The sequence below is a fragment of the Rhinolophus hipposideros genome (assembly GCF_964194185.1).
Source record: "Rhinolophus hipposideros genome assembly, chromosome: 24".
Lineage (NCBI taxonomy): Eukaryota > Metazoa > Chordata > Mammalia > Chiroptera > Rhinolophidae > Rhinolophus > Rhinolophus hipposideros.
This window is the reverse complement of record NC_138070.1, coordinates 35,586,766-35,613,001: the sequence shown is the minus strand read 5'-3', so window position 1 is coordinate 35,613,001 and position 26,236 is coordinate 35,586,766. Positions and strand designations below refer to the sequence as shown.

At 48.8% G+C, this 26,236-nt stretch overlaps 1 protein-coding gene across 15 annotated transcripts in view; it reads left to right on the top strand.

Annotated features, from left to right (window-relative positions):
- GRAMD1B (GRAM domain containing 1B) overlaps positions 1-26,236 on the top strand; it is a gene marked incomplete at its 5' end in the record, with an annotated part of 168,168 nt that overhangs the window by 125,336 nt on the left and 16,596 nt on the right. For 11 of the 15 annotated variants that reach the window (XM_081037377.1, XM_081037370.1, XM_081037373.1 and 8 more), the window contains 9 exons: positions 3,059-3,079; positions 14,091-14,175; positions 14,740-14,843; positions 15,591-15,686; positions 16,991-17,071; positions 19,802-19,917; positions 21,772-21,928; positions 23,036-23,225; positions 25,339-25,482. In XM_081037377.1, the coding sequence (XP_080893503.1) occupies positions 3,059-3,079; positions 14,091-14,175; positions 14,740-14,843; positions 15,591-15,686; positions 16,991-17,071; positions 19,802-19,917; positions 21,772-21,928; positions 23,036-23,225; positions 25,339-25,482 (994 nt within the window). Of the gene's footprint in view, positions 1-3,058; positions 3,080-10,946; positions 11,094-14,090; positions 14,176-14,739; positions 14,844-15,590; positions 15,687-16,990; positions 17,072-19,801; positions 20,024-21,771; positions 21,929-23,035; positions 23,226-25,338; positions 25,483-26,236 lie in introns of those variants that run through there. The other 4 variants (XM_081037371.1, XR_013992506.1, XR_013992507.1 and 1 more) reach the window with 4 other exon arrangements.

Sequence of the window (26,236 nt, the reverse complement as noted above, 5' to 3'; positions counted from 1 at the left end):
GGAGGTGCCCATGACCCCAAACAGGTCCTCCCCACACCGGGTACACTGTGTCACCCTGGCTCTGTGTCTCTGGCTCCTTTTCCCTTTGACTTTTTCCCTGTTTTTCAATCCTAATTTTTGTGGTTTTCTTTTCAGTATGACAGACTTAACCTGATCAAAGTAAGAAGTTGTTTTTTCTCCTAATTTCTATTAGATGTAGAGTTCCTCTCGTCCCCGCCTTTGTCCCCTCACCCCCCATCTTCCAGACTCCCAGAGCCTTTGAGCTGGTGAGATGTTTTTAGGGAACTTGGGTCTGTTTCCCTGGGCTTTGCATTCCCTTAGACACTTGCTTTTCAGACCTCTTCTAGGAGGCAATAGAAACATGCTCTACACAGCTCCCCATCCCCAGGATACTTTTCCTGACTCCCTCCTCCCCTTCTAGCCAAATTCATTTATAACCTGTCAGAAAATCCCTCATCCTCACTCCCTGGTTCTGTTTTTTCCATGCCTCTGGCCCAAGGAGGGGCATTTCAGTGAACCTATAGGGGTAAGCAGCCTCCCCTCTGCCAGTGGACACCCCTGCTCTCGCCCTCTGAGTCCCACAGCCCCTCTGGGTTCCCTGCCCCCATGTTAGGGGCTCTCCCTGTCGGGACTGAGTCCTGGGAGAACAGAGCCTCGAGGATCAAATTTGCCTCTACAAGGCTGGTCAGAGTTCAGGGATTCATGTTCACAGTGGATATTCTCAGGGGCTACCGTGGATTAGGCTGGAGGAGTGGGTGCCCATTTTTCTCAGTGGCACCCTCAGTGGTGGCACATAAGCTGCTTAGAGAGAGCTGGTTAGGGGTAGAGTTCTCACGCTGAGGGACAAGACAAAAGTACTTGCCCTTGATGGTATATTTCACATTTCCATACTTGAGAACACGCATTCTTACCTGTCTTTACAAAAGAGAAAATATTCCACACAAAGATATCACACAGCTAATTTGAGATGGAACATGGGTTTCCTGGTTGTAGTTTTTTGTCACTCTGATGTTCTTTGTTGCAAACAGATTTAGAAGGGACATGTGCTGTATGGCAGTACATGAAAAGAGAACATCTACTTCTTCTGTTAACCTGAAACAAGAGGGAGAGCACTGTAGGAGTAATAATAAAGGATCTTGGGTCTCCCCACCAGCCCAAGTTCTTGTTCTCTCCATCCTCCTAGGGTCTTACATGAAAGTCAGGACAATGTGGGAGGAACTAGGGGGTGAGCGACAGAGAGTGTTGTCAGCTGTGAAGCAGATGTCTGATAACCTGGCTTCGGTTTGATGAAATGCAGGCAAACTGTTGTTGCAGGCAAACTGTGGGGCATTCGATGCTGCCAGCTCCCAAAACATGCCTTTCCACACTGGGAAATGTATTTTAATGAATATCTGCACAGCCTCATGCCCTGTGATCTCAGAGTCAGGTCCTAGGAATTAAATGTCCCAATGCCAGAATTCTTAGAGGCTAATTTTCAGTTCCAGGTCCAGGATTCCCATGTGGCAGTAGCTCCGTCAATGATGAAATAGTTGGTTTTGCATGTTTGTATTTGGCCCCTTTACCTACTAAGACCTGTGGATTGGAGGAGGAGACGAGGCCATGGTGGGAGTATGGGCCATGGTGACAGCCTTTGTTGGGGAATGACCTTGGAGAGCATATCTTGCAGAGGGCATTTGAGAACCTGCCTTGCCATCTGCCCTTCTGGCCAGTGAGATTGGGGTGAAACAAAACCAGTCAGAGGCAGCACCATCCACGCATGCTCCCCTCTGCTTACATGTTTCCCCTTTGGAATGAAGACTGATGGTCTCTACAGAGATGTTCTGGTGGGATGGGAGAGCTGGCGAGGGGGAGATCACATGACCATTCTTTTTTCACAACAGACTCACTCACCCGTCCTCCACCCGACGGACAGTGCACAGCAGATATCCTGAGAGACTGGCTGCCCTCTTCTTCCCTTAGGAGTCAGGGCCCCTTAAGACCAGGCAGAGCGGATAAAGGTCATTAATTGTGCCTAGGGCCCACACCTCTGTGTAGTTAATTTTTTGACCTGCTGGCAGGATTTTCCTCTCCTCAGTGATTCTCTACCTGAATTACACCCTTGGCAAGCTTTTTAAAATTGGAAATATTCCAATTCCAATCTAAACCTATTGGATCAGCACCTCAAGGGATGAGGCCTAAGCAAGTGTGTGTGTGTGTGTATGTGTGTGTCTTTCCTATCTGCCTATCTGCCAAGCAGGATATGCATATAGGAATCCAGGCCATCGAGATCAGAGGTAGACAAGGCACAATCTTAGTCCTCCCTCTTCTTTCCCTAAAAAGCTTTCATTTACCATGAAGATGAGTAATCTTTGCTCAGGGCTGGGAATGGAGAATACTTGAATTCTGAAGCTGGGGCGGAGTCTGCTTTTCTTGGTATTGATTTATGGCACCATTAGCAATTATATGCTTTAAGTTTCCTCCCAGTACAGAATCCCCAACCCTTCCCCTGCTAGTGTCACTGAAGTGATCAGTCAGTTGTTGAGCAGGAGGAGGAACTGACTCCTGTATTCACTGAGAACACAGTTGGAAGACGTTTCTAAACAGTCCCTTTTCCCCCTTTACACCAAAGCGTCCATTCTGCCTTCTGCAGAGGAGCCGACCTGGAGCAGAAGGCTCCAAGGGTTGGTCTCCATCTGTACTTTGCTTCTGGTCACAGGGCCCATTGGGGACCGGGTCTTGGATGCCTGCCATGCATCCCTTCCCCCATCAGAAGAACCTTGTGATGGGGCTCTGACTCCCTTCCAGTTCCGCTTTACCTGGTGCTGCCAGTGCCTGCCACCCCAACGCGGCAGAGCTTCCAGCATGGACTGCTCCCCGGGCCTTCCTTCTGGAGCTGTCTTGAGAAAGGAGGGCCCTTCCCAAACTGCCACGTGGGAAGCATTCAGCTGCATTTGGGTTCCTCTCCCTTCCCACCCTTTGCTCTCTGTGTAACCTTACCTCTGGAGCCAGGAATACCCTGGCCATGTCCACCATTACTTCCTTGACTAATTTTACCTTCTCTTTTATTTTGTCCTTTCAGAAAAGCCAGAGCTGGTATAATGTAAGTATCCCTGTTTCTCTTCTTGTTGGTATGTGGAACTGGAGGGGCGTGGACATGGATGTGGTTGGGGAATGAAGCATGGAGTGCAGTTGGGCTGCCTGTGGTCTGAAGCAAATTGAGGAGCCTCAAAGGGTGCGCTTTTCCCCTGACCTGCCCCATTCCCCATCAAAAACCAGATACAGTGGTGACCTTCTGTAATAGAACAGGATTACTGGTGAGGGTTGGATTCAGGGAGACCAAGGAGAGTTGGCACACCTTTTCCTTCTCTAGACTCCTGGGCAAGGCTCCTCCAGACTTATTGGAGGTGACCAGTCAGGAAGGTGTCCCAAGACCAGACAGAATTCTGGGCCTGAACTGAGGGCCGCAATTTCCTTCCCATAACCAAGACATTTTGGGGGAAATTAAGCCAGAAAACTTGCCCTCAATAGTATGGAGGTGTCCCAGGTAATGGAATTTGACTTACCACCCCACTGCCACCCCCGGCATACCTCAGTAGCCCCAAGGGCATGCCCCTTCTAGAAAATATCCGCTATGCTTGGGTCTGTGGTGAAGGTATAGCCTGGAGTTGTCCCTGGGGGTGGTTCAGCCTGCTGCTCCATACCCAAGAAGTACAAAATGCATTGTGGAGCAGGCAGTCCCTGCAAAGGCCACATAGACTGCGCTGCAGGATTTTGAACTTTTCCCATGAGGAGCAGCTGGCTGAAGTCTCTCGCCTGGCCCCTGTCAGATGGTGCTTGCCCTCTGGGACTGCACAGTAGAGGGGCTGGCAGTTTGCAACCATAGTCTGGCCCTCAGGTCTTTGTCTATTTTTCTCTGAGCCTGCTGTTCCTCCACTTGATCCTGATTGATCACGTGGATGCCAGCTTTCCCCCATTCTCTAATCCCAGGCTCTACTTCAGCAAGTTACATGGGCATGGCGAAGGTGTGGGACAAGACGACTTGGCTGTGGATGACAGAGTTGAGGACACTCTGGGAAAGGGAAAGATGGGGGAGGGGATAAGGAAGAGGCTTGGGTTGTTTTGTTTTGTTTTGTTTTAAATTCTATTGGGGAATATTGTGGAACAGTGTGTTTCTCCAGGGCCCATCAGCTCCAAGTCATTGTCCTACAGTCTAGTTGTGGAGGGTGCAGCTCAGCTCCAAGTCCAGTTGCCATTTTCAGTCGTTAGTTGCAGGGGGTGGCGCCCACCATCCCATGTGGGAATTGAATCTGCAACCTTGTTGTTAAGAGCTCGCACTCTAACCAGCTGAGCCATCCGGCTGCCCCTCCCGAAGCTCAGTGGCCACTCGTTGCCTTGAATCTAGTCGTGGAGGGCGCAGCTCACTGGCCCATGTGGGAATTGAACCAGCAACCCTGTTGTTTAGAGCTTGCACTCTAACCAGCTGAGCCATCCACCCAGCCCAAGGCTTGAGTTTAATGGAGGGATTTGGGCCAGAATCATTTGGGGGGTGGGGGCGGTCAGGGGGGGATGTTTGCCCACACAGCTCAGTGATTCCCCAAATCAAGCACATGTCACTGAGCCCTGTGGCTTCTGACCTGCTGCTCAGCAGGCCTGCCTGTCCCTAGGCAGGCTCCATAGACTGACTGATCTGCCAGGATTAGCCCCACCTGGCACAAACAGGGCCGGGCTTGGTGGGCTGCTGATGGGAGGGGAGTTGAGGGCCGAGGTGGCCTGCACTGGGGAGAAGGCAGACTCCATACCTTCATTCCCAGCCCTCCCTCTTGGACCCACCTGGCCTTGTGGCCTACCTGCTGCTTAGAGCTCACATCCTGGAAGGAGAGGAAACTCCTTCTGTGTGGGAGGAGAGGTAGGGGAATAGAGGTGCTCTCTGAGGAGCTGTGTGGGGACTCCAGCATCCTTCGCCTAATGAAACCTTCCACCTTTCTGAGCTGTGTTGCAAAATTAGTGCCCCCAAAGTGGAACTGCAAACAGGAGGCTGCAGACCTGTAGACAATGGAAACATCCAAATTGGGACTTACAAGTCTTCACCTTGTTGCTAGGCTCCACCCTCTCCTCTCTTCTCTTTGTTCTTTCCATCAGGCTTTTCTGTTTCACCGCACTTTTCTTTTTCTTGACCCCGCCCTCTCCAACTCCCCTATTGCCCCCCCCCCCACCTCAGTTTCCTTTTCTCCACCTCTGTTTTACCTCTCCTTTCCCTGATTTCAGGTCTCCTGGCTGGCTCTCTCTTTTTGTCTGATTCTCGTAGGTTTTACTTTCTCTCTTCTGTCTCTCTGCAATCCTTTCACCTCTGATTTCTTCTCCCTCAGCTCCACACATAAGAGCTGGCGTCTGAGCACTCTTCCTCCCAATGTCTACCTGAGTGGAGGGATGTCTAGAAATAGATCCTGCCTCTTGGCTGGAAGGTCCAGCTGCCATGTGGGGGCCCAAAAGTCGGAGGTTTCGATGTCAGATAAGTGAGAGATAGAGGAGCTCAGCATGGCCGAAGACTTACTTCCTGTCTGATTCCACCTGCAGCTGGAGACATGCAGAGGCAGTCGGCCCTCACTGAGTGCAAATCTCCTTATAAAATCGTCCTCCATAATACTCTTTTCCCAGGCCTTTGCTGCCTCTTACCCTCTGTTAGTCCTAGTTGTCTCCTTTCACTCTCCAGCCCTCACTCTGAGTGAATTGCAGAAGCATTATTGACTCCCTACCCAGCACAAATCATTAAGTCACAGAGGCCAAGTGTACAGGGGACTGTGTTGAGCAGCATTTAGTGATTCCCTCCTGACCTCCATTCTCTTGGACTCATGCTGTCACACTGGGGGTTCTCCCAGAAACTAAATGGTACCAGATGTCCTGTGACCCATCTACAAATGTCTTCCTGCTGCTCCCTCTTCCTGTGTTCCCCAATTTAAGGTTACCAGGTGGACGAGGCTCCTTGTGTCTGCCCTCCACGGCCTGGTGCTGCCCTTTCCCTGGTTCTGTAGGAGGTCTAACACGAGTTGGGACAGGGAGCAGAACAGAACAACGTGGTGGAAGGAAATAGAAATGACAGGTAGACATTGGGAAGAAGCAGCAGACGCTAAGCAAAGGTTAAGAAGCTGAGAGGTGACAAGGGGCCTCCAGCCGGCCTGAGCTACAGATGTGAGGAGCTGTGTGTAGTTTAGCCTTCCCTTTTCTTCTTCGTGCGTTTTCACATCCGGAGGATGATAAGCAGCTGCCATAGTAGGCAGAGCCCTGGAGAGGCCTGCTTCAAGTAACATTGGGATCCCCCACCTTCAATTAAAAGCCTGCTCTCTTCCTAAAGTGCCCTGGCTCTGGGCTTTTCTGATTCAGGGGGTGTGTTCCACACAGCAAGCGTCACCCCCACATATGCCCACTCTGATGGTACCAGTGTGCTTTTCCCTGTGCACAGGCCTAAGCATGGCTGTTGCCCTAGGCATGATTGCCCCGGTTTGAGCAGGAAGCTCTGACCTGGATGTGTTTCCTGAGCTACCTGGATCTGTGCACACGAGCATGAGGTGCTCCTGCTCATGCAGTGTGTATGTGTCTATGCTCTTGTGTGCAAAGTTCTCAGGAAACTTCAGTTCAACTCCCCCCACCCCCCATCCACAGAAGTGCCCTCCTATGGTCCTTTCCTGGTTTTTCAGGAGGCCCTTGCTCTGCTCCTGTGGCTTTGATCTGGTTCTCTATTTTCCCTTAGTCTGCTCTGTTTTCCCTTTGTCAGTTCCCTACAACTGCCCTGGTTCCCTCCCAGGCCCCATTGCATCCAGTCTCCTCCTAACTGCCTCTGTGTTGCCTGAGTTGGTTGGACTCTGGCCTTTGGGAAGGACACCCCATCTCCCCTTCTCAGCGCTGCTGACAGCCCCCTTTAGAATCTCTCTCCTGACACGGTAGTGCTGTAGCTGTTCTACTGCCTGAGGCCCCATCATTGCCCTGGGAGTCCTTCCAACAGGTAAAGGCTGCAATCCCCAGACCTAGGGACAGTTAGAAATGCCCTGGCCAGATTCAAGACCGTGAGAGTCAGTGCGGGGTTGCTGACCATTGTGAGAACATCTCAGGCCCGTTAGAATAGCCTGGGTCTGGTAGGAAGCCACTCAGCACCTCCCTGCCCACTCCCCAGCCACTCCTTCACCTGTCTGTCTACATTTTACATTTACCTATTTAGCCATTGATGACAAACCACCTTGGCCTACAGTGGATCTCATGAGGGGAAATGGCTGGACCCCAGGGACACATGGAAAGGCTGAGGTGTGAAAGCTTCTAGTCTCTAGCCAGGGATATTCAAGTCAAGGCAAGATTTGAAGGCCTTGCTATCTACAACTGCCCTGCGTCCCTCCCAGGTCTGATTACACCTAATCTCCTCACTGGACCGTCCTAATTTTATTCGTCAAGGCTGCTAGCCTGGAAAGCACAGCCTTAATAGACATGAGATGGAGGGATAAGCAGGAACAGAGCTTTAGCTTCAGTGGGGGGCCAAAGGCAGAGTTGGAGGCAGAGAGGTGCAGTCTGTCCCTGAATATGGCCCCTGCTAGGCTCATTGGGCTTGCATCTTGGATGAAGCAAACAGTCGCAGTGGTCTTCCTAGCTCCTCAGGTGGGCAGGGGTACTGTCCCCATCTGCCTCACCTCTCTCCTGAAGGTAGGTCAGCTCCACGGCAACCTGGGGAAAGAGCTTTTCTGAAATCAGAGGCTAGGCACCCAGAACCTGCCAGCTGCCTGAGACTTAGCACCCCAGTTGTCTGATGCCCCTGGTTAGGCATGCTGGCTTTTTGGTGAGGAGGAAGGGACAGTGCCCATCCCATAGAATGACCAAGCAGGTCTGGCAGGCATAAGATTGAGAGCAAGAGAACACAGCTTTGTAGGAATGACATTCACATATTTGGGGGATAGTGAAGTGCGAGTGCTGAAAGGGGAACTGCAGTGACAACCTTGGTGGCCTGCTGTTATTTTCCAGGGACTGACTCTGTTTCCTCTACCTCCATTCATCTCCCCTCTGTTATTTAGCCATGATGTTGAGGGGTCTTCCTGACCCCTGCTTCCCCACAGCCACCCTTAACTTTCTGCAGTGTGGCCCTATCTCCAGAGGAAACCCACTCCCACCCAGTCCTCTCTGTACCTTTTTGTATCATACCCACCACCTACTTTGTCTCTCTTTTCTTTGCTCAGTCGCTTCCCCCTGTCTCCACTGTCCCTTTGTCCCACATCTGGCTCCCCTCTACCCGGATTTGGTTTGAGGGCCTTTTGTTTCTTCCTAGGGGAGGCCAATACTCTGCCAAAATCCATCTGTTTTTCTCCTGGGCTTCTCCTCACTTTCCCTCCCCCACTCCTGTACCCAAGGCGGGGCGGGGGGTGGGGGGGCAGAGGTACCACTTGGTCCCAGCTCCCAGTGTTTGCCATAGAGTTAATGTTTAGCCCAGGGCCAATTCCCTCTCCTCAGGCTTGGAGTTACTACGGCCTTGCCCTGCCCAGCTATGTGAGGGGATGTAGGAGACAAAGGCTGACACATTGAGACTCATTCCCAGGGGTTAGACTCTCTGCGTGTATCCTGCACCTCCTCACCCCATTGCAACCCAAAGAGTCATCTTCTCATTTGGCCCACAGCAATACTCAGATGCTTCTGGGGAATTCCTGTAAGGATCAACCCTGTGGGCCTAGATCTTGGGGTCTGGAGTGGCCCAGGACGGACGCATCTGATCACCCCAGACATTTTCCATTGAATCTCCTGTGACACAGCTGAGGACAGCGCTTACACACACAGGGCAAAGAGAAGCTCAGCTGTATGATTTGGAAAGTGTTGGCAGGCACTGGGCACAGAGAAGCCATGCATATACAATTGGGGATCTATGCGGGCGTGTACTCATAAGATGTTGTGTAAACAGGAACAGTTTCAGAGGTATATAGGAAATACATTCATTTGGTGAATAGTTTTTAGCATCTGATATTTGAAACACATCATACTGAGTGCTGTAGAAAACATAAATCTGTTTGAAACGTAGATCCTTCCTGATAGTACTGTGATGGAGTAATTATCCTGCACAGTGTAATTATGTGCGTGGAGGCGGTGGCTTTGTGCAGGGTGTGTACCTGAGTGTGGGGTACAGAAGTCTGGGGAAGGATTCAGACTTTTCCTCTATTTTCTCCCATACTGTTTAATCGGGAGACCCCAGGTTCCTCTTAATCAGAATCTTTGGGTATGAGAGTCAAGAATCTGCATTTTCAGTGCATTTATTAGGTCCTTTTTAAGCAACACTAAAGCCTGAGTGCTGCTTCTTCCAACTGCTGAGACTCCTGGGACAAAGACACCGTTCATCATCATGTGCAGGCTTGAGACCCTCCTGACAACGTGGGCATAGCTAGAGAGGGGGAGGGAGAGGCCTTGTTTGTTTCAAAGGTCTTACTTTTCCTGGGAATCCAAGTCTTCCCAACCCCAGTGTTGTCTGATTTCTGCCCCCAGCTTCTTTGTCTGGAGCCCCTTTTGCCCCCATTGGCCTGACTCCCATTCCTCTCCCGGAGATCTCAGCTTCCCTGCATTGGGCTGTCTCCTTTTGACCTGGGGCCAAGTTCTCTATGTTTAGCATTGCTACTTGGTCTGAGCAGCTGCCTGGGAATCCGCTTGGCTTTGACTTCCCCTCCTGCTAGTGTTAGAGGCAGGGCAGAGCCCCTGGAAAGGAAGGAGATGCCTTAGACAGCCCCCAGAGCTGTCAACCTCAAGCTCTCCAGGCAATCTGCCCAACTTCTCCTATCAGCATGTCTGCAATGAGATGCGTTAAACTTTCAAATCTCCTGTTGCTGCTGACATAGGGAAGTGGGTAGATGGATGGGTCAGCAAGGGGAGCAAGTGTGTCTGCAAGAAGTCCCTGGATGTTTGAGTCTCAAATTTCAAATTTCATCATAAGAGCAGTGCCCCTGGCACCTTCTTGTCTCCCCTCACCCCCACTTGGCGCCTGGGCCAGCTACTTTCCATTGCAGGAAACATCTGCTGGGAGGCCAGGCAGGCCAGGGGTTACTGGAGGACGTTGGCCATCACCATCACCAGATCCTGTAACTTGAAGCATGTGTAGGGCTCTGGCCCTGCCCGCCCACCCGCCCTGCCTCCCTCCCTCCTGCCACCGGAGACTCTAACAAAGAAGTTGTTTGCTGGTCAGCCAAGAGGAATATGTCTGGGAGGAAAGGGGTGTGTGTAGGGGTGGGGATGAGAGCAGGCCCTGTTGCCACAGCCATTGGTGGCTGCTCTGCCTGGGTGAGGTCAGTGAGTCACAGCAACCAGTGTCTGCTAAGAGTAGAGATTGCACATTGAACGGACTGCCTTATGGGACAGGCCAGACAGAGCTGGAGAGCTGGGCATTAGTTCCCTCCTTGGAGTTTCAGAACAACCATGCGCCACTCTGCTGTGTGTGAGTACCTGGTGGGGTAGACCTCTGAACCTGGCTGCGGGGTCGTCCTCCCTGCGCAGTCTGCCTGTCCACCAGTGGCCTGACGTTCAGAGTCCTTAGCTAGCCCTGTGCACCTGCTGTGTATCGTCTGCCTCCTCCCGCCCCAGCTGGCATCTTGGAGTGGCTGTCCACACTGACCAGGAGAAGGGGATTCACCACATCCCTCTGAACCACCCTTAGCTGGGAGACCAGCTACACCGTGGGAGCCGAATAGGGTGGAGCAGAACCCGGCCATGGGAGGCTGGCCAGACGGCCTGTTCCAAGAACCATGCTGACCACACCCTCCCATTTGCGGAGTTTTGTGCTGGGAACAGAGCTCTAGGAGAGAAAAGGAGGCCAGTCAGGGTTACATACACTGTCTGCCAAGAAGCCAGAGGTCCCCCATCTGCATTCAGACCAGGCAAGCCTGCTTGTTTTCATCCTGTGGGGAGAGTAGGGAATCAGAGCTCAGGCAGCTGGGCTCCATTGAGAGGTGGAACCTTGGAGAGCAATGGAATCTTTGACAGAATCTGGGGTCCTGTGGAGCCTGCTGCTGGAGCACGACAGCCAGCCTTTGCAGTGGTACCTGAAGAAAGTTATGGAGGTACCTGCTGGTACGGAACTCTGTTGCTGGCATGAATCTGAAGAAATCCCAGCCGTGAGTGTGCAGCCTCGTTTCTCTGTGCTTGTGTGACAGTGCTGTTGCACCCTTGTCATTCCCCACTTGGACCTGCTACCTGAGGGCCCCAGATTTGACAGTCCTTAAACCAAAATTCTTTGGCCACTGTAAGTTAAAATAGGTGAGCCTCACCCTTGGAGGAGATTGTTTTCAGAGCATGGGTGGAGAGGGAGAGCGTCATGTGTCAAGAGGATGTATATGACAGGCTGATCGCGTGTGTCTGTACTTTAGGAGGCAAAGGCTGTCTGCCATGCACACTGAAAGCCTGGTGGAATCGGGGCATTTATTGGCAAGCCAGGGTTAAGGAGTCCCTACCTCTAAGGACTAGAGGTCAGGACTAGATTTTCCCTCCTTTTCCCCAGAGCTTTGTTACAAGGAGAGGAGACATTTGGCGATTATGGCCAGACTCCCTGCTCCTTCACTTCTGTAGATGTCTGAGCTCTCATCAGAGATGAGAGAAGCAAGGGTGAGAGCAATATGGAAAGAACATCAGACATAGGAGGACTGCCAAGCTTCAGGCAATTGGATTCCTGCTGTCCAGTTTCACCTAAAGGGGGTCTGGGGCCCCCTGGTAGGCTCATCTTCAGGCTGATATTGGAACTGTGGTAAAATACATATAACATAAAATTTACCATCCTAAGTATTTCTAAGTATACCATTCAATAGCGTTAAGTACATTTACACCGTTGTGCAACCAATTTCCAGAATTTTTCATCTTATAAAACCAAAACTTGATTCCCCTCCTGCACCAAAAAAAGAAAAAGAAAGAAAAAAGTCCTGCCTGTGAGCACAGAAGGCTAATGGGGGGCCCAAAGTAGATGAACTTCTCATCCCCCAAGAGTGTGATCTGCTGGGGCGTCTCTGTTGTGCTTCTTTTGGCTCAAGGACCCAGAGGCCAGATAAAGTGATGGCTCAGACCAGGAGCTCTGAGTCAGATTCCTTGGTTCACCATCCACTCTCCACTTAGTAACCATGTTCCTTGGGCACGTTGCTTCACCTCTTCTTCACTGTGCCTCAGTTTCCTCAGGTGTAAAAGGGGATAATAAAAACAACCCTGTGGTCAAATGAAATGCTGTGTGTGAAGGGCCCGTGACAGTACTTGGTGCATGGCAATGACTCACTCATTCCGTGTTCGCTTAATTGTAGCTCTAGAAGGTCAGTTAGGTATAGCTCAGACATGCTGATGGTCAAGCACAGGTTTTCAGTGTGCGACTCTGTTCTGCTAGGCCAGCGAGCCATTTAGATTGGATATCTCAGTATCAGTTTGAAAATAACACATGGGCCGGAAGCATGTTGTATTCTGGGGTCTTTTCTAGCCATAGAAGTCACAGGATGGGATGGCTTCCAGATATTCACTCCCAGTGGCCCTGGTACTTGGTTCAAACTTATGGCAGGTGATTTTTGAAGTTTCGAATTCTCCAGCAAGGCGTTGCTCTGGGGAAGGTAGCAGGGTGTCCACTATTGCAAGTACGACTCATTTTGTAAGTAAGCCAAAACGAAAGTTTCAAATTCACTCTAGATAAAGTAGTTGAAAGCACTGTCTGCCCTCTCTCTGGAAAACCTCCCTGAACTGCAGTCATGCCATTTTCTAACTTCCTGAAGTACTTCCTCTAGCACAAGAGCCATCGGACCACTTAGGTAGTCAGTGCATGTTATGAATGTGTTTGGGCCACAGCCTCCGCTTTCTAGTGGGCCATTCAGCTTTACAGAAAGACAAGAAGTGAACAATGCAAAGCTCATTCCGTTGTTGCAACAGCTGTATACCAGTGGGTTCCTAGGGGAGTGGGTGAGAAACTGTAAATGGCTAACATCCATCTGTCACCATCACCGGGACAGCCTGTCTGCATGTGTGTACTCCTGGCATGAGTACGTAGGTCAAGGAATCGCCGGGGTGGAGTGCAGCTGTCTCTCTGTTGCAATATGTGGCTCCTCCTGCGTTCTGCACTTGTCCTTGGGCGCCTTTCATCTACAGAGTACATTTCTTTCTTTTCTTGTGATTTTAAGATTGTGAGCTTGGAAACAGCAGGATTTCTGTATATTCAACTGGCTCATGGTATTTCCAAGGAGGATTTGCTGAGGCAGTTTATGGGTGTGAGTCTGCACTGAGACACCCCCAAAACTAGGTGGGCACAGGTGCGACTGGGGGCACAGGTGGTGGTAAGAGGTGAGCACAGGACCGGGGATCGAGAGATCTGCCGTGCAGCAGCTGGGCGCCCTTGGGCAGGGGGCTTCTCTCTGGCCTTAGTGTCCTTACCGGTAACGTAAAGATTGCATTGGATAATTTTGTAAAGGATGGTAAGGGACTGAGGTTGGGTGCCTCTAATTGCCAGTTATGCTTTTAAATTCCCTACTTGTGTGCTTATTCTACTACTAGCTTTGTGTGTGTGTGTGTATGGGGCGGGGGGGGGGGTTGTTGTTGTTCAGTACAGCCTTTGTAAAAGTACAATTTCCCCCTAGTTTTATTGATAACATTGTACTAGTCTTAGGATTCTTTTTCCAATCATGAATTTCACACACAGGAAGTGCTTACTGTATTAGTCATGATAACTTCTTCTGAGAGGTGTGCTGGGCACCATCATATTCTGGGTCCTGCTGGGAACCTGGGGGACACCTCCCTTGGTCCCCTGCTAGCAGAAGGCAGAATAGCAGTAGCTGACATGGTGGGTTCCAAGAAGCTTCCTGGAGGTGTCCCCACTTACTTTCTCTTCTTAGGATGTAATGTGGGCCCTGCTTAGTAGTATGTTTGACTTTTTCTCATTGACTGACATTGGATACAAAGCCTTTCACAGTATCAGATTCTCTCCAGTGTTTTCTCTTGCCAAGCCCCCTTTGCCTTCCCTGATCTGCCAGGGTCTATGGGATAACAGAGCGTCATCGTTGCCTTTTAAACATGCATGCACATGCTTCTCCTGCACCTTCCTTCCCAACCCCACAGAACCTGGGAACATCTCACTAACGTTGGCCATTGTAACGCAGGTGTTAAGCCCCACTTACAAGCAGAGAAATGAAGACTTCAGAAAGCTCTTTAAGCAACTTCCAGACACGGAGCGCCTCATTGTTGGTGAGCTGGGTGACCTGGGTGTGAGAGGCCGGGAAGGAGGTTTGGAAGTCCTAGGGTAGCACTCAGGCTGCTTCTGTCTAGAGGTTCCCCGAGTAAGAAAGTCTGTCTGGGAACAGGGAGAGAGACTGTCCTAAGCACTGACCCCAGTGGTTGGGGCTCAGGGCTGAGCACTACGTGTGTGGTGGCCTCAAGAGAGAACCCAACCTGGGAGGAGTCACTGCCACTCTTATCTCTGCAGATGGCCCAGCAGTGAAGGGATGCGACAATCGTGGGCCGCAGAGGGGAGTTAGATGATTTTATTGGCCTTTTCTACCTCTAACTTTCTTGCTCCCCTCTGCTGCCTCAGCCATTCCTCTGCCTCTGGGCAGTAACGTATTTCACATCCTTCATGTTCCTGAGCATAAGATGCTAGGGACTACTGAGGTTACTAGTTCAAATATACCCAGTTGGTGGTAGGCAGCTGGGCTCCCTTAATGCTGGTGGGAGGGGTGGCATGCCTGATTTGTAGTGGTTTGCAGAAAATGCTTCATGTGGCTGGCTCCTTTGTCCTCCATCCTACCACAGATTACTCATGTGCACTCCAAAGAGACATTCTTCTTCAGGGCCGACTCTACCTCTCTGAAAATTGGATCTGCTTCTACAGCAACATCTTCCGCTGGGAAACTCTGGTAAAGACCCGGGGCTTACTCCATAGGGTTTTCCCTTTGGCTGTAGCTTAGCAAGCTGCCCCTAGTTTCTTCCCTTTGTTGACTTTATACTCTACCCAAGTCCTTGCATAATTAACAGAAACACACGCCTGAGTCTTGGAGGCTAGATCTCCTCTACCAGGTCCTCCCCTCCCACCTTCTTGGGTGTTGAACAAAGTGTTGAGAGGTAAATATGTGTCAGGAGTCACCACAGAAGGCAGAATAGTAGAGTAAAAAGGGCATTGGACTTGGGACACAGAAGAACTGGCTTGTACACTTTTGCAAATACAACTTTCTGGGTTCTGAAACTAATTAGCTGTGTGATTTTAGGCTAGTCCTTTATTCTTCCTTTGCCTCTGTTTCATCTTACAAAATGAAGTGGGAAAAGATTAGGTGACTTTTATGGTCCCATCCAGTGGTACTGTTCTGTGTTTCTGTAAGTGGCACAGTGATGGGACCTCCACACATTTATCAGACTGTGTAGAAATAAGAAAGCCCCATGGACCAAGAATCAAGATGCCCTTGGGCTCTAGGTGAGGCTCAGTCACCACCTGACGGTGGTGAAATTAATTTCTGTGAAATTAGGGGCTAAACCAGATGATCTCTAAGGAGATTTAGAAATCTATAGACTGTGATCTGATTTCCTCTGTCTGAACTGGTGCCACGTGAGCACTCTGTTAATGCTTCTTGTTGTTCATTACCCATTCTCTGTCCCTGTGGGAACACCAGCTGACCGTTCGTTTGAAAGACATCTGCTCCATGACTAAAGAAAAAACAGCTCGCCTCATTCCCAATGCCATCCAAGTTTGCACTGACTCAGAAAAGGTAAGTGGAGTCTGATCTTGGACTTTCTGCTCCCTCCTCCCCCAAACCCCAGTGCTCCATGCCTGTATTTCTGCTCTTTAATTGGATTAATGGGAAGGCCAGGGGATTGGGGCGACAGGTGGTACAGTGATGCGCGTGGCGGAACCACGTCCACGGCGGGCAGAGTGTTTGGGGTCTGAGCAGGGACGAGGGAGAGTAGCAGCACATTGGACTTGGAGCCAGGACACCTGAATCTGAGTCCTGTGACTGTAGGGATGTTATGTAACCTCTCTCATATGTAAAATGGAGCCAACAATACCTATTTAACAGTGTTGAAATGACATCAAACATTTGAAAACTTTAAATTGTAAAGCGCTGTACAAATGTAAGTTGTTATCATTATATTTCAGCATAGGTCATCAAGAGGGATCAGGAGTCTGATAGCAAATGAATTGTCCATACGAGTTTGGGTGAAATGTGGAAGATAAAATTTAGGGCAGAGAAAACACTGTGATCTTTGACCTTTAAACAGAGCCTGAAGACTAAGCTTCAGGGCTCAGCATGGACAAGGTTTCTGCCCAACACAAGGTTGACAATGTTCTTGGACTCAGGCAGTTCAGTGACAAAAACCATAAGACTCTGGGGTCTGATGGTCTTTGGTTTGAATTATTTCTGTAACAAATGAGCTTTGTATTACAGAAATCACCTAACTTCACCAGCTTGTTTTTTTTTTTTTATTAGGTATTAGCAGTTATGTTTATTGTTCAAGGCTTTGTATGGTGTAAGTGAAGCAACCTTTGTGAAGCACCTAGAATGTGTTCAGTAAAACCTGGTCGCTTTCTTCTTGCATGTTATAAAAGGCCCCCACTAATGTGTAAGCTTCATCAGAGAAGGAGTCTCTTTCCATTGTATTTGCTCTCATACCCCAAACATGTACCTAGTGCATGCTAATATGCAAATATTTGTCGAACTAAGGGATGAAAGGGTGAGTGGGTGAGTGGGTTTGTCTTCTCTTTCTGCTTAGGCTAGCTCACAGCTCACCACTTACCCAGTTCCAGTAAATAGGCGATAGAAGTTTTTTATGGAGAGGAAAACTTCAAACAAGAGAGAGAAGCACTGAGGGAAGTGTGGGTGAATATTGAAAGACTTGTTGCAGTGGGGACTTAGATGTCCCAGGAGCCTGTGTGATCCCTGTTACTAGAGTACCTGTGCTATGTATTTGAGGATGAAATCAGTAGCTTTTATAAAAGGAGGAGCAGCATGTCTCTATTTATTATATTGTAAGTCTTAACAGACATTTCTTGCCATTTTCTCTTCCAATCTAGCACTTTTTTACTTCATTTGGGGCCCGGGATAGGACATATATGATGATGTTCCGGCTGTGGCAGAATGCTCTCCTGGAAAAGGTAAGTACTGCCCAGCTACTTCCTTCAGCCTGAGGAGGATGCATGTCCTACCAGAACGTTCTTTCCCCTTGGGCATGGGGCCTGTGCAGAGGATGCCCTTACTGATCCATTGGCCAGCCCAAAGAAGCCCATGTTTCCTCACAGTTTTGGAAGTCCCCCAGACTTTCTCGTTGGTGGTGTTGACCTGAGTCCTGAAAGTAATCTCTCCTCTGATGTGAATAGCCTTAGCTGCCTGCAGCAGGGCCTTCACTGACTTCAGGCACTTCAGTTCCACTGTTTTAAATGTACCAGGATTTGTTTTAATCAGGTCTGAGGAAACACACAGACCCACGTGGAAATGACTGGCTGTAAATTTTTATACTTACAGACCTCTGAAAGCAGAGGTACATCGTGCCATGTGGGGAAGCACGAGGGGCAGTCAGGAGGCAAACAGAGCATGGAGACAGCATGGGCAAGAGCTGTTATTATGGTTTTCCCTAGAAAGTAATGGGTGAGGCAGGGTAGGCAGGCCAAGCAGATTTAGGATTGGCTCGTTTGAATAATTTAGTAGGGCTTGGGGGTATAGAGACTGTCTCTGGTTGCCTGGTACTTGTCCCTGGGGTGAGGAGCGTAGGGGTACATTGGCCTGGAGTGTAAAAGCAAAATAAAGAAGGTGGTTGGATGCATAGGGCTTTGGAAAAGTGTATGTTTAGATGAGTTGTTTTCTATCGCTAGGAATTAGCTAAACCTGGGAATTAACCTCCCCAGTCAGCAAGGCTTAGATACCAAAGCATCAAAAACACAGAAACTAAGTAAACAGAGCTAGTACAGTACCAGTTGACTCCTCGGGTATTTGAGGGACACGGGGACGGGATGCAGGTGAAGGATGTGCCATGTTGCAGCCGGAGACAGTGCCGCCCATTTGATCATGGGGTGTTGAGAAACAGGCTCCAAGCTAGAGAAAGAAACAAAAAGGAAACAATTGTGTAATACAACTATAATTATGTTCTATATGTAGTTATATATATGAATGTATTTACCTTGACTCTAGCCCAAACTTATCACTACCTGAAGAAAATGGAGTAGATTTATTATGTAGAGTTTCTTCTAATGTGAAAGTCTATAGCCCTGGTATAAATCCTGGTAACTTCAGTTGAGCTGAGATCTTGTGCCTTTATTAGCCATTGATAATGGTAAAGTGATAATGTGTTTGAGTGTCCACTGGGCGGTTTGAATGTGCAGTTCACAACCACTGTCATTTCTAAATAAGACAGGGTCGTACATATGGTTCACAAAAGTGTTAACAAAATAAGTGTACGAGTTCTGCCTGATGAGCAGGGTCTGCTAACTGTGCTTGTCCTGACTCGTCAAACAAGCTGAGCCAGGTGGCACTGCTCAGGGAAACTTGCATGGAGAGGGTGAATTATTAAGGAAGGGAAGACATGGTTTGGCAGAAAAGCAAATACGGCCCAGGCTGGATGAATGGTAAACATAAGTAAGAACAGAGATAGGAGGAGCAGATCCAGATAAAAGAGAAGGAGTGCCTCCCTTTGACACTGTGAGGGCCAGCACAGAGCTGCCACCCCCAGAAAGCCCCGACTGTGCCATCCTGGGCAGTTTTCTATAGTTGGAAAACCGGAACCCCGGCTCATGGCATGCTGCCAGCTGCCTGCTTCTAAACCACAGCTTGAAAGGATGGGCTTGGAGAGTTCTCAAATTCTTTATCAAGTCTGCTGGTGGGAAACATTCTTTAAGTTTGATTTTTTTTTTTTTTTGACTGCTTCTATTTTTCTTAATGCTCTTACCCTCCTTCTTTTTCACATAATTATCCCTAGCACCTTCTCCTCCTCCTCCCAACCTGAGATTCATTTGTGGTCTCCACCTCTGATCTTAGTTCTTTGACAATCTGTTGCCTCTTTCCTGAAATTCAACTTCATGAGAGCTAACTTTTTTTTTTTTTAGAACAGTGCTTCTTTCCTGAAATTCAACTTCATGAGAGCTAACTTTTTTTTTTTTAGAACGGTGCTTTTGAGGAAGATATGTAGCCACTCACTGAAAAAAGAAAAACTGGAACTAATACACAGGACTGTAGACAAACTGCTTCTCCTTGAGAATGCAGAAGGAAGTATTTAGTCAGAAGAGGATCAGATGCAATGACCTTCGAGGCCCCTGAAACTATGAGAATGTAGGCTTCTTTCTAACCACAGGAACAGTCCGGCTATGGCATGGGCCACCTTTGGATGCCTCATTCTTGGATGTGATGCAGCAGGGTGTACATGGCCACTGTTAGTATAAGAAGATTTCTGCAATGTCAGGGAGACTGGCTCGAGGGATCTCCAGTGCTCGTTCCATGTCCAAATCAGAAGCTCTGTGATCACCTTGGCCCCAGAGTAACATTGCTTTATGCAACTTAATGCTGGACCATCCACAGGAACAAAAAGTGAATAGTTACCATCCTCAAGGGGTCAGTGGCTCCCATATGCAAACCTGAGTTGAGGGAAGAGGTCAGGTTCCTGGCTTTGCTAAAGGACATATTCTTGGGCAGAAGATTGGTGTCTTGCTGAGCTCCTGAGAGGAGGGTAGGGGAGGTAGATGAGGTTGTCATGGAGGCGTTGCTTTCTCTCAGTTCAGCTAGAGAGAGTGAAGTTTGGCTGTTCCTACCCTCAAGGGAGTCCACCTCAACTCAGTGCCACCCTGTAGAGTGGGGTCCCAAGGAAGGAAGCATCAGAGTCTCTCTGTTGTCCCCTGCAGCCCCTGTGCCCCAAGGAGCTCTGGCACTTCGTTCACCAGTGCTACGGGAATGAGTTGGGCCTGACCAGTGACGATGAGGACTATGTGCCCCCCGATGACGACTTCAACACGATGGGGTGAGAGAGGCAGAGGGCAGACTGCCCAGGGAGCCTTTCCAAGAGGGGCTAGGATGGCAATGAAGGCCTCACTGGGGAATGACATCTAAGTAAAGCCCTGAAGAAGGTGAGGGAGCGAACCAGGAGGATACCTGCGGGATGACCTCCCAGGCAGAGGGGAACAATAAGCAGGTCGCTGGGTGGAATGGAAAAAGGGCAGATGGGAAGAGGTGAGATCAGGGAGGTCAGGAGGCAGATTCTGAGGGCCCTTTGACCAATGTGGTGATTGGCTTTTACTCAGAGTAGGATGAGAAGCCTTGGGAAGGCTTTGAGTCGATAATTGATAATATCTGACTTAACATTTTAACAGGATCACTCTGGCTCTTGGGTTGAAAATAGAACAAAGGGGAGCAAGGGCAGACTGGCTAAGAAGAGGCTGTTGAATAATTTAGATCGTGTAGATGAGAGGATGGTGGTTTGAACCAGGTGGGTAACAATAGAAATGGCTTAAATAAGTGGTTAGTTTCTGAATATATTTTGAGGGTAGAACCAGAAATATATTGAAGGATTTGCTGATGTATTGGAAAGGAACCAAAGGTGGCCTTAAGGTTTTCTTGGATTTACCAAGTGGAAGGATAGGGTTGTTCCAAACTGAGATGGACAGTTCTATAGGCAGAGTGTGTTTGCGGGGAAGAACAGGAGCTTGGTTTTAGGCAACTTAGGTTTAGGTGACTAGTATTTAAGTGGAAATTGTCTTGTAGGCATTTACGTATATGAGTATAGAGTTCACTGGGGAGTCTGGGCTAGGGACATACACTTGGGAACTTTAGTAAATAGCCATGAGATGGGCTGAAACCACCAAGTAACTGAGTGGACCTAGGAAGAGGTTCAAGAACTGGGCCAACAAGAGGAAGAAGCAGCAAAAGAAATAATGAAAGAACATCCAATGAGATATGAGGAACACTAGGAGAGTTTCATATCCTAGAAGCCAAGGAAAGGAAATTTTAAGGAGAAGGGGTGTCACTATCACATGCTGCTGGTATGTTAAGAAAGATGGGACTGCAAAGTTGTACAAACATGCTGAGGTTAGAAGGTAGATAGAGGTTTGATGGTAGTGTGAGGGGCACAGAGGGATGGAAAGCGAGGAAAGAGCAGCGAATGTGTAGTATGTAGACCTGGGCTTAGGAATGATCTCTGACACTTAGTGGTGGCATCATTTAACCTCTGAATGTCAGTTTGATTATCTTTAAAATGCATGCAATGATTAATCAGAGCTGTTATGTATCCGCATGAGATAATATGTAAAATATAAGTCAGATGTTGATGATGACAATGGTGATTTGCCCTTGGGAGACGCATTCCTGAAGTGTCCCTAGAAGGGCCCCCATCTTTAGCTCAAGGAGGGTTTGCCTTAGGTGTACAATGCCTAGTTATGATCCAGAATCTGAGCAGTACTCTCAAAGGACACTCGTGTCTAGAGTCCTGTCCTAGTCACTGTGTGGGAAAGAGAATATGTGCTCAGAGCTCAAATGTTTGAGTCAAATGGTCAGGTTGGGATGGGATGGCATGCCAGTCCGGGGGGGCGGGGAATAGTTTAAGACAAATAATGGTCATATTTAGGTAAGGATAAATCTAAGAAGGGTGCCTAGAAAAAGGTAAGTTTGGAGCCAGAAATTTTACATGGGAGTTGGGTGTGTAAGATGGGAAGGAGATTTCAGGAGAGCAATGTGGGGAATGGTTAGAGGAAGATCATACGCAAAGCCAACAAGCAAGAAAGCCCATAGTTTTGGACAGATTGCTAGGTCTGAGATTCTTAGAATAATTGGCAGTCTTGGCCCCTGAGGATAACATGGGTTCATGGTGTGTGTTTTTTAGGTACTGTGAGGAGATCCCTGTAGAAGAGAATGAAGTGAATGACAGCTCATCCAAAAGCAGCATAGAGACCAAGCCGGATGTTAGTCCACAGCTGCCCAAGAAATCGATCACCACCAGCACGCTGACATCCACGGGGAGCAGCGAAGCCCCCGTCTCGGTATGGGCGGTGAGCCCCTGCCTTCCACTCCCTACTTAGTGGCCAGCGTGTCCTAGCTTAGTTAGTTCTGTGGGACCCTAACCTGGGGAGTGGATAAAGGGAGGGTGCTTACAGGTAGTCAGTTTGCACAGTGAGCCGTCATGGAACGGATTGGCTCGCTCCGTTCTAATGATAATAGTCGCAGGATCCAGAGCTGGGTTCTCAGTGTCTCGGATAATAGTTTAGTTTGTCTTCTGTGCAGATGAAATCCATTCAAGTCCACTGTGAAAGTTTTGTTCTTGGTGGACTGGTCCAGGCCAGCCCATCTGGTGGAGAGCTGTTTGGGGTCTTGTTTTCACTGCTTTGATCTGAAGGCAAAGTCGTACATTAATATAGGACTATAGAACTGTTATCTGTTTATCCATCCATTCCATAAATAATAGTTTTGAGTTCTCAGTATATATGTTCTGGTTTATTCTCCCACTGTGCTAGACTTTGTGAAAGAGATAAAAATGTGTAAGAAGGATCTCTGTCCTCTGGGACCTGGTTACAGAGGGGACAGAAGCTTGATGAAGGAAGAATGTCTGGGTGTGAGCTGGCCAGCAGAAGAATAGGTAGGGTTCCTCAGGGAAGGATTCCCAGAAAAGAGAGCCTTGAATTCCAGTGGCTTAGAGATCAGACCACCTGGCCTTAGAATGAAAACATCGTTCATTTGATGACTAGTCTCCATTTTCTGTCTCTGAAGTTATCTTTAAAAATGTAAAGAATTGTACCTATTCCTTTTCAAGGCTAATGGGAAAATGGATCAAAAAAATGCACAGGAGGCCTTTTGAGCCTTGTAGAAAACAAGGTACTAATGCTAGTGCAAGGCACGCCGACATTATTACAGCATGGTAGAGCTGTGGCTCCAGGAATGAACCTGTGACGGAAGGAGATAACTCTGCCAACTTGTGGGGTTTGGTGTGCTATTTAATAGCAAATAAGAGAAGGGCAGAACCTTGTACTATGTTCTCTCATCTTCCACAGCAGGGTTGGGGAAAACCCCCAGAGCAGGACTCCAGCCCAGCTCCTGTTGTAAGTGTGAGGGCACCCAATGCCAAGTCCCTAACTTCCTCTGTCTCCCCCCAGTTTGATGGCCTGCCTCTGGAGGAGGAGGTGCTGGAGGGCGATGGGTCCCTAGAGAAGGAGCTCACCATTGACACCATCATTGGGGAGAAGATTGACATCATCGCTCCTGTGAACTCCCCTTCACTGGACTTCAATGACAATGAGGACATCCCTACCGAGCTCAGTGACTCTTCCGACACCCACGATGAAGGTGGGCATTTGAAAATGGGTGCAGAATGGCTCTTCCTTTCTCTGTTTTGAATGCTAAAAGGATGTTCCTCTATGGAGACTGGAGTCAGTCTCTAGGTTCCTGGGGTAAGAGTGGGTGGGTAACAGCTTTTCTTTAAAAAGGTACATTTGTTATTAGCATCCTTTTTGAGAAACACAACTCGCAGGAACCTCATTGTTCCATGTTTGCTTTTTCTGCTCGACAGATAATACTTTGTTTGGCCATCCAGTCTTCTCACTAAATGTATCCCCTGTTGACACTGGCTGGCCTTGCAGCTCTGTCCCTCACAGAGATGCAAGGTAAGGCAATGTTTATATGCCACAAGGAAAGGACAGTCAGCTAGCTGCCACATGGAAATAATTAGATTTTGATAGAAACTTGCTTTAGTGACTCCAACATGGGGATTCTTAGACCAGGCCAGAAAAAAAGATATTACTGGGTCAGACAGACTCTGGAGACTGCCCTTCTCTCTAATATTTCTAATATTTCTAAGTAGATAGCTTCCTACTTCCTTCCTGCAGAGGTTTAACTTCTAGGACCTCACTTGAGAACATGCTGCTTCTTACCTCCCAGAGAGATAAGCCAAATTCTCAGTATTCATGAACTTGGTTGGTAGTTTACCTTCATTGAATTGGTGGTAGGTTTTGATGTAGTGACTATATGCAGACAGTGTTCACTTATCCACCTGTGGACAGTCTGTCCTGTGGGTCACTAGCAGTGGTTTTCTCACCTTCGGTTGGTTTCCCGGCTGACCCTGTAGGATGCTCTTGAGTTACTTCTTGTCCTCTTCAAGGTCACAGGGGTACCAGAAATGTCAGTATCCTGCTTGATATCATATACCAGCCCCTACAGGTGCAGTAATGAGGGACTGGGGTGCCGAGGGCTTGGAACAAGCATGGGGACTTTAATAACTCACCTATACCCTCAGAGACATTCTCCTGTAGCAGATAGAAACTTCCAAAAATTAAAGGTTATTGAAACCATAGGGGGAATAGGCTACTTTATGGAAGGGAGCAGAGCTTGTGTAGTTAGAGATCATGGCCCTGCAGACCAGCCAAGCATTAGAAGCTTTCATACAAATAGATTATTGCAGATTAATCAGCATTCTATGAACACATCCATGCCGTGGTTACAGTGCCATTTGTTGTCAATCGTGGTTAACTTACATAAACTCTTTTTTTTTTTTTTAAAGATTTTATTGGGGAAGGAGAACAGGACTTTATTGGGGAACAGTGTGTACTGCCAGGACTTTTTTATTTTCTTTCCAAGTCAAGTTGTTGTTCTTTCAGTCTTAGTTGTGGAGGGCGCAGCTCAGCTCTAGGACCAGTTGCCATTGCTAGTTGCAGGGGACGCAGCCCACCGCCCCTTGCGAGAGTCGAACCGGCAACCTTGTGGTTGAGAGGATGCGCTCCAACCAACTGAGCCATCCGGGAGATCAGTGGCAGCTCAGCTCAAGGTGCGGTGTTCAATCTTTAGTTGCAGGGGGCGCTGCCCACCATCCCTTGCAGGATTCGAGTAATCGAACTGGCAACCTTGAGAGCCCACTGCCTGAGCCACCAGGCCGGCCCCTAGACTCTATATTTTTATGTTGTTTTTTTTTTTCAAATTAAAATTTATTGGGGTGACAATTGTTAGCAAAGTTACATAAGTGTTAGGTGTACAATTCTGTATTACATCATCTATATATCAAATTGTGTGTTCACCACCCAGAGTCAGTCCTTCCATCACCAGAGACATGGACTCTTAATAGCTGATCTCTTGGCTCCGGCAAGCCCAGGAAATAGTCATTTATTTAAATTTTAGTCTAAGATCACCTTAATTAGGGAGGCTTGGAAGTATAAAAGCAAATAGTCCATTCCCAGACTTTTTGTAAAAGATGAATGAATGAGTGGCATCTGGAGTAAATAGTGCACATGCCAGCGGAAGACGGAAGCTGAAGGCAACAGGAGCCCAGGCGCCCAGCCCCCACTCCATGGCTTCCCATGGTGGCCGTTCCCACATTAGCCACACAGACATCCCCCAGTGCTCTGGGGGATTTCCCCATGGTTCCCTGCTCCTCACCTTCACTGTCTACTTTCTCATATTGTCCATGCAGGGGAGGTCCAGGCATTCTACGAGGACCTGAGTGGCCGTCAGTACGTGAATGAAGTATTCAACTTCAGCGTGGACAAGCTCTATGACCTCCTGTTCACCGACTCGCCCTTCCAGCGGGACTTCATGGAGCAGCGACGCTTCTCAGGTTTGTTCTTCCATGGGCTGGCGCGTCCCATCCCTTCCCCCTCTACCATCCTTCTTCCCTCTCTTTCCAAGTGCCGTTCTTTTCCAGGCCCCCTGATGGTCCCGGGAACCCCCTCTCTGGGCTTCCTCAGTGCCAAAGCTCCCTCAGGGCCCTGCGTGCTACTCCTTCTCCCAAGCCTGCAATGTAATACTTGCCCACTGTGTGCCAGGCACTTGGTGCCGGGCCCCAAGGGTTCACAGAAATCAAGGCCTCACAGGGCTCACTGTCTATAAAGAGTAGCAGCGACCACTTACTGGTAGGGACCTGCTGTATGCCAAGCACATTACGTTATCTCATGTACTCAGATCTGCTCTGTATGTGTGTTTTGATCCCCACCGTACCCACAAGGAAACTGCAACTCACAGTGTTGTGACTTGCCCAAGGTCACGCAGCTGAGAAGGGGCTAAGCCGGGATTCAAATCTAGTTCATCATTGACTCCCCTATGCTCCTGTCTCATCCCTTTGCCCCTGTTCTCTCACAGCGGGGGCTCTGGCTCTGGCCCAGCAGAGCTGCTAAGCTTCTGAGTCTGCGAAAGAACATTTGGGCATCACCGTACCCCACTGCCAGGAGAGAACATTCTGAGGGCATGAGGAGGTCATGTCTTAGAGGAGAGGACTTGTTCCCAAGGATCCCAGGCCCTCATCATAGTGACTCCAGTGTTGCCAGTGTCCCCGTAGGTGTCCCAGGACCTCCCGCCCCAGTCCCAGGAACAAT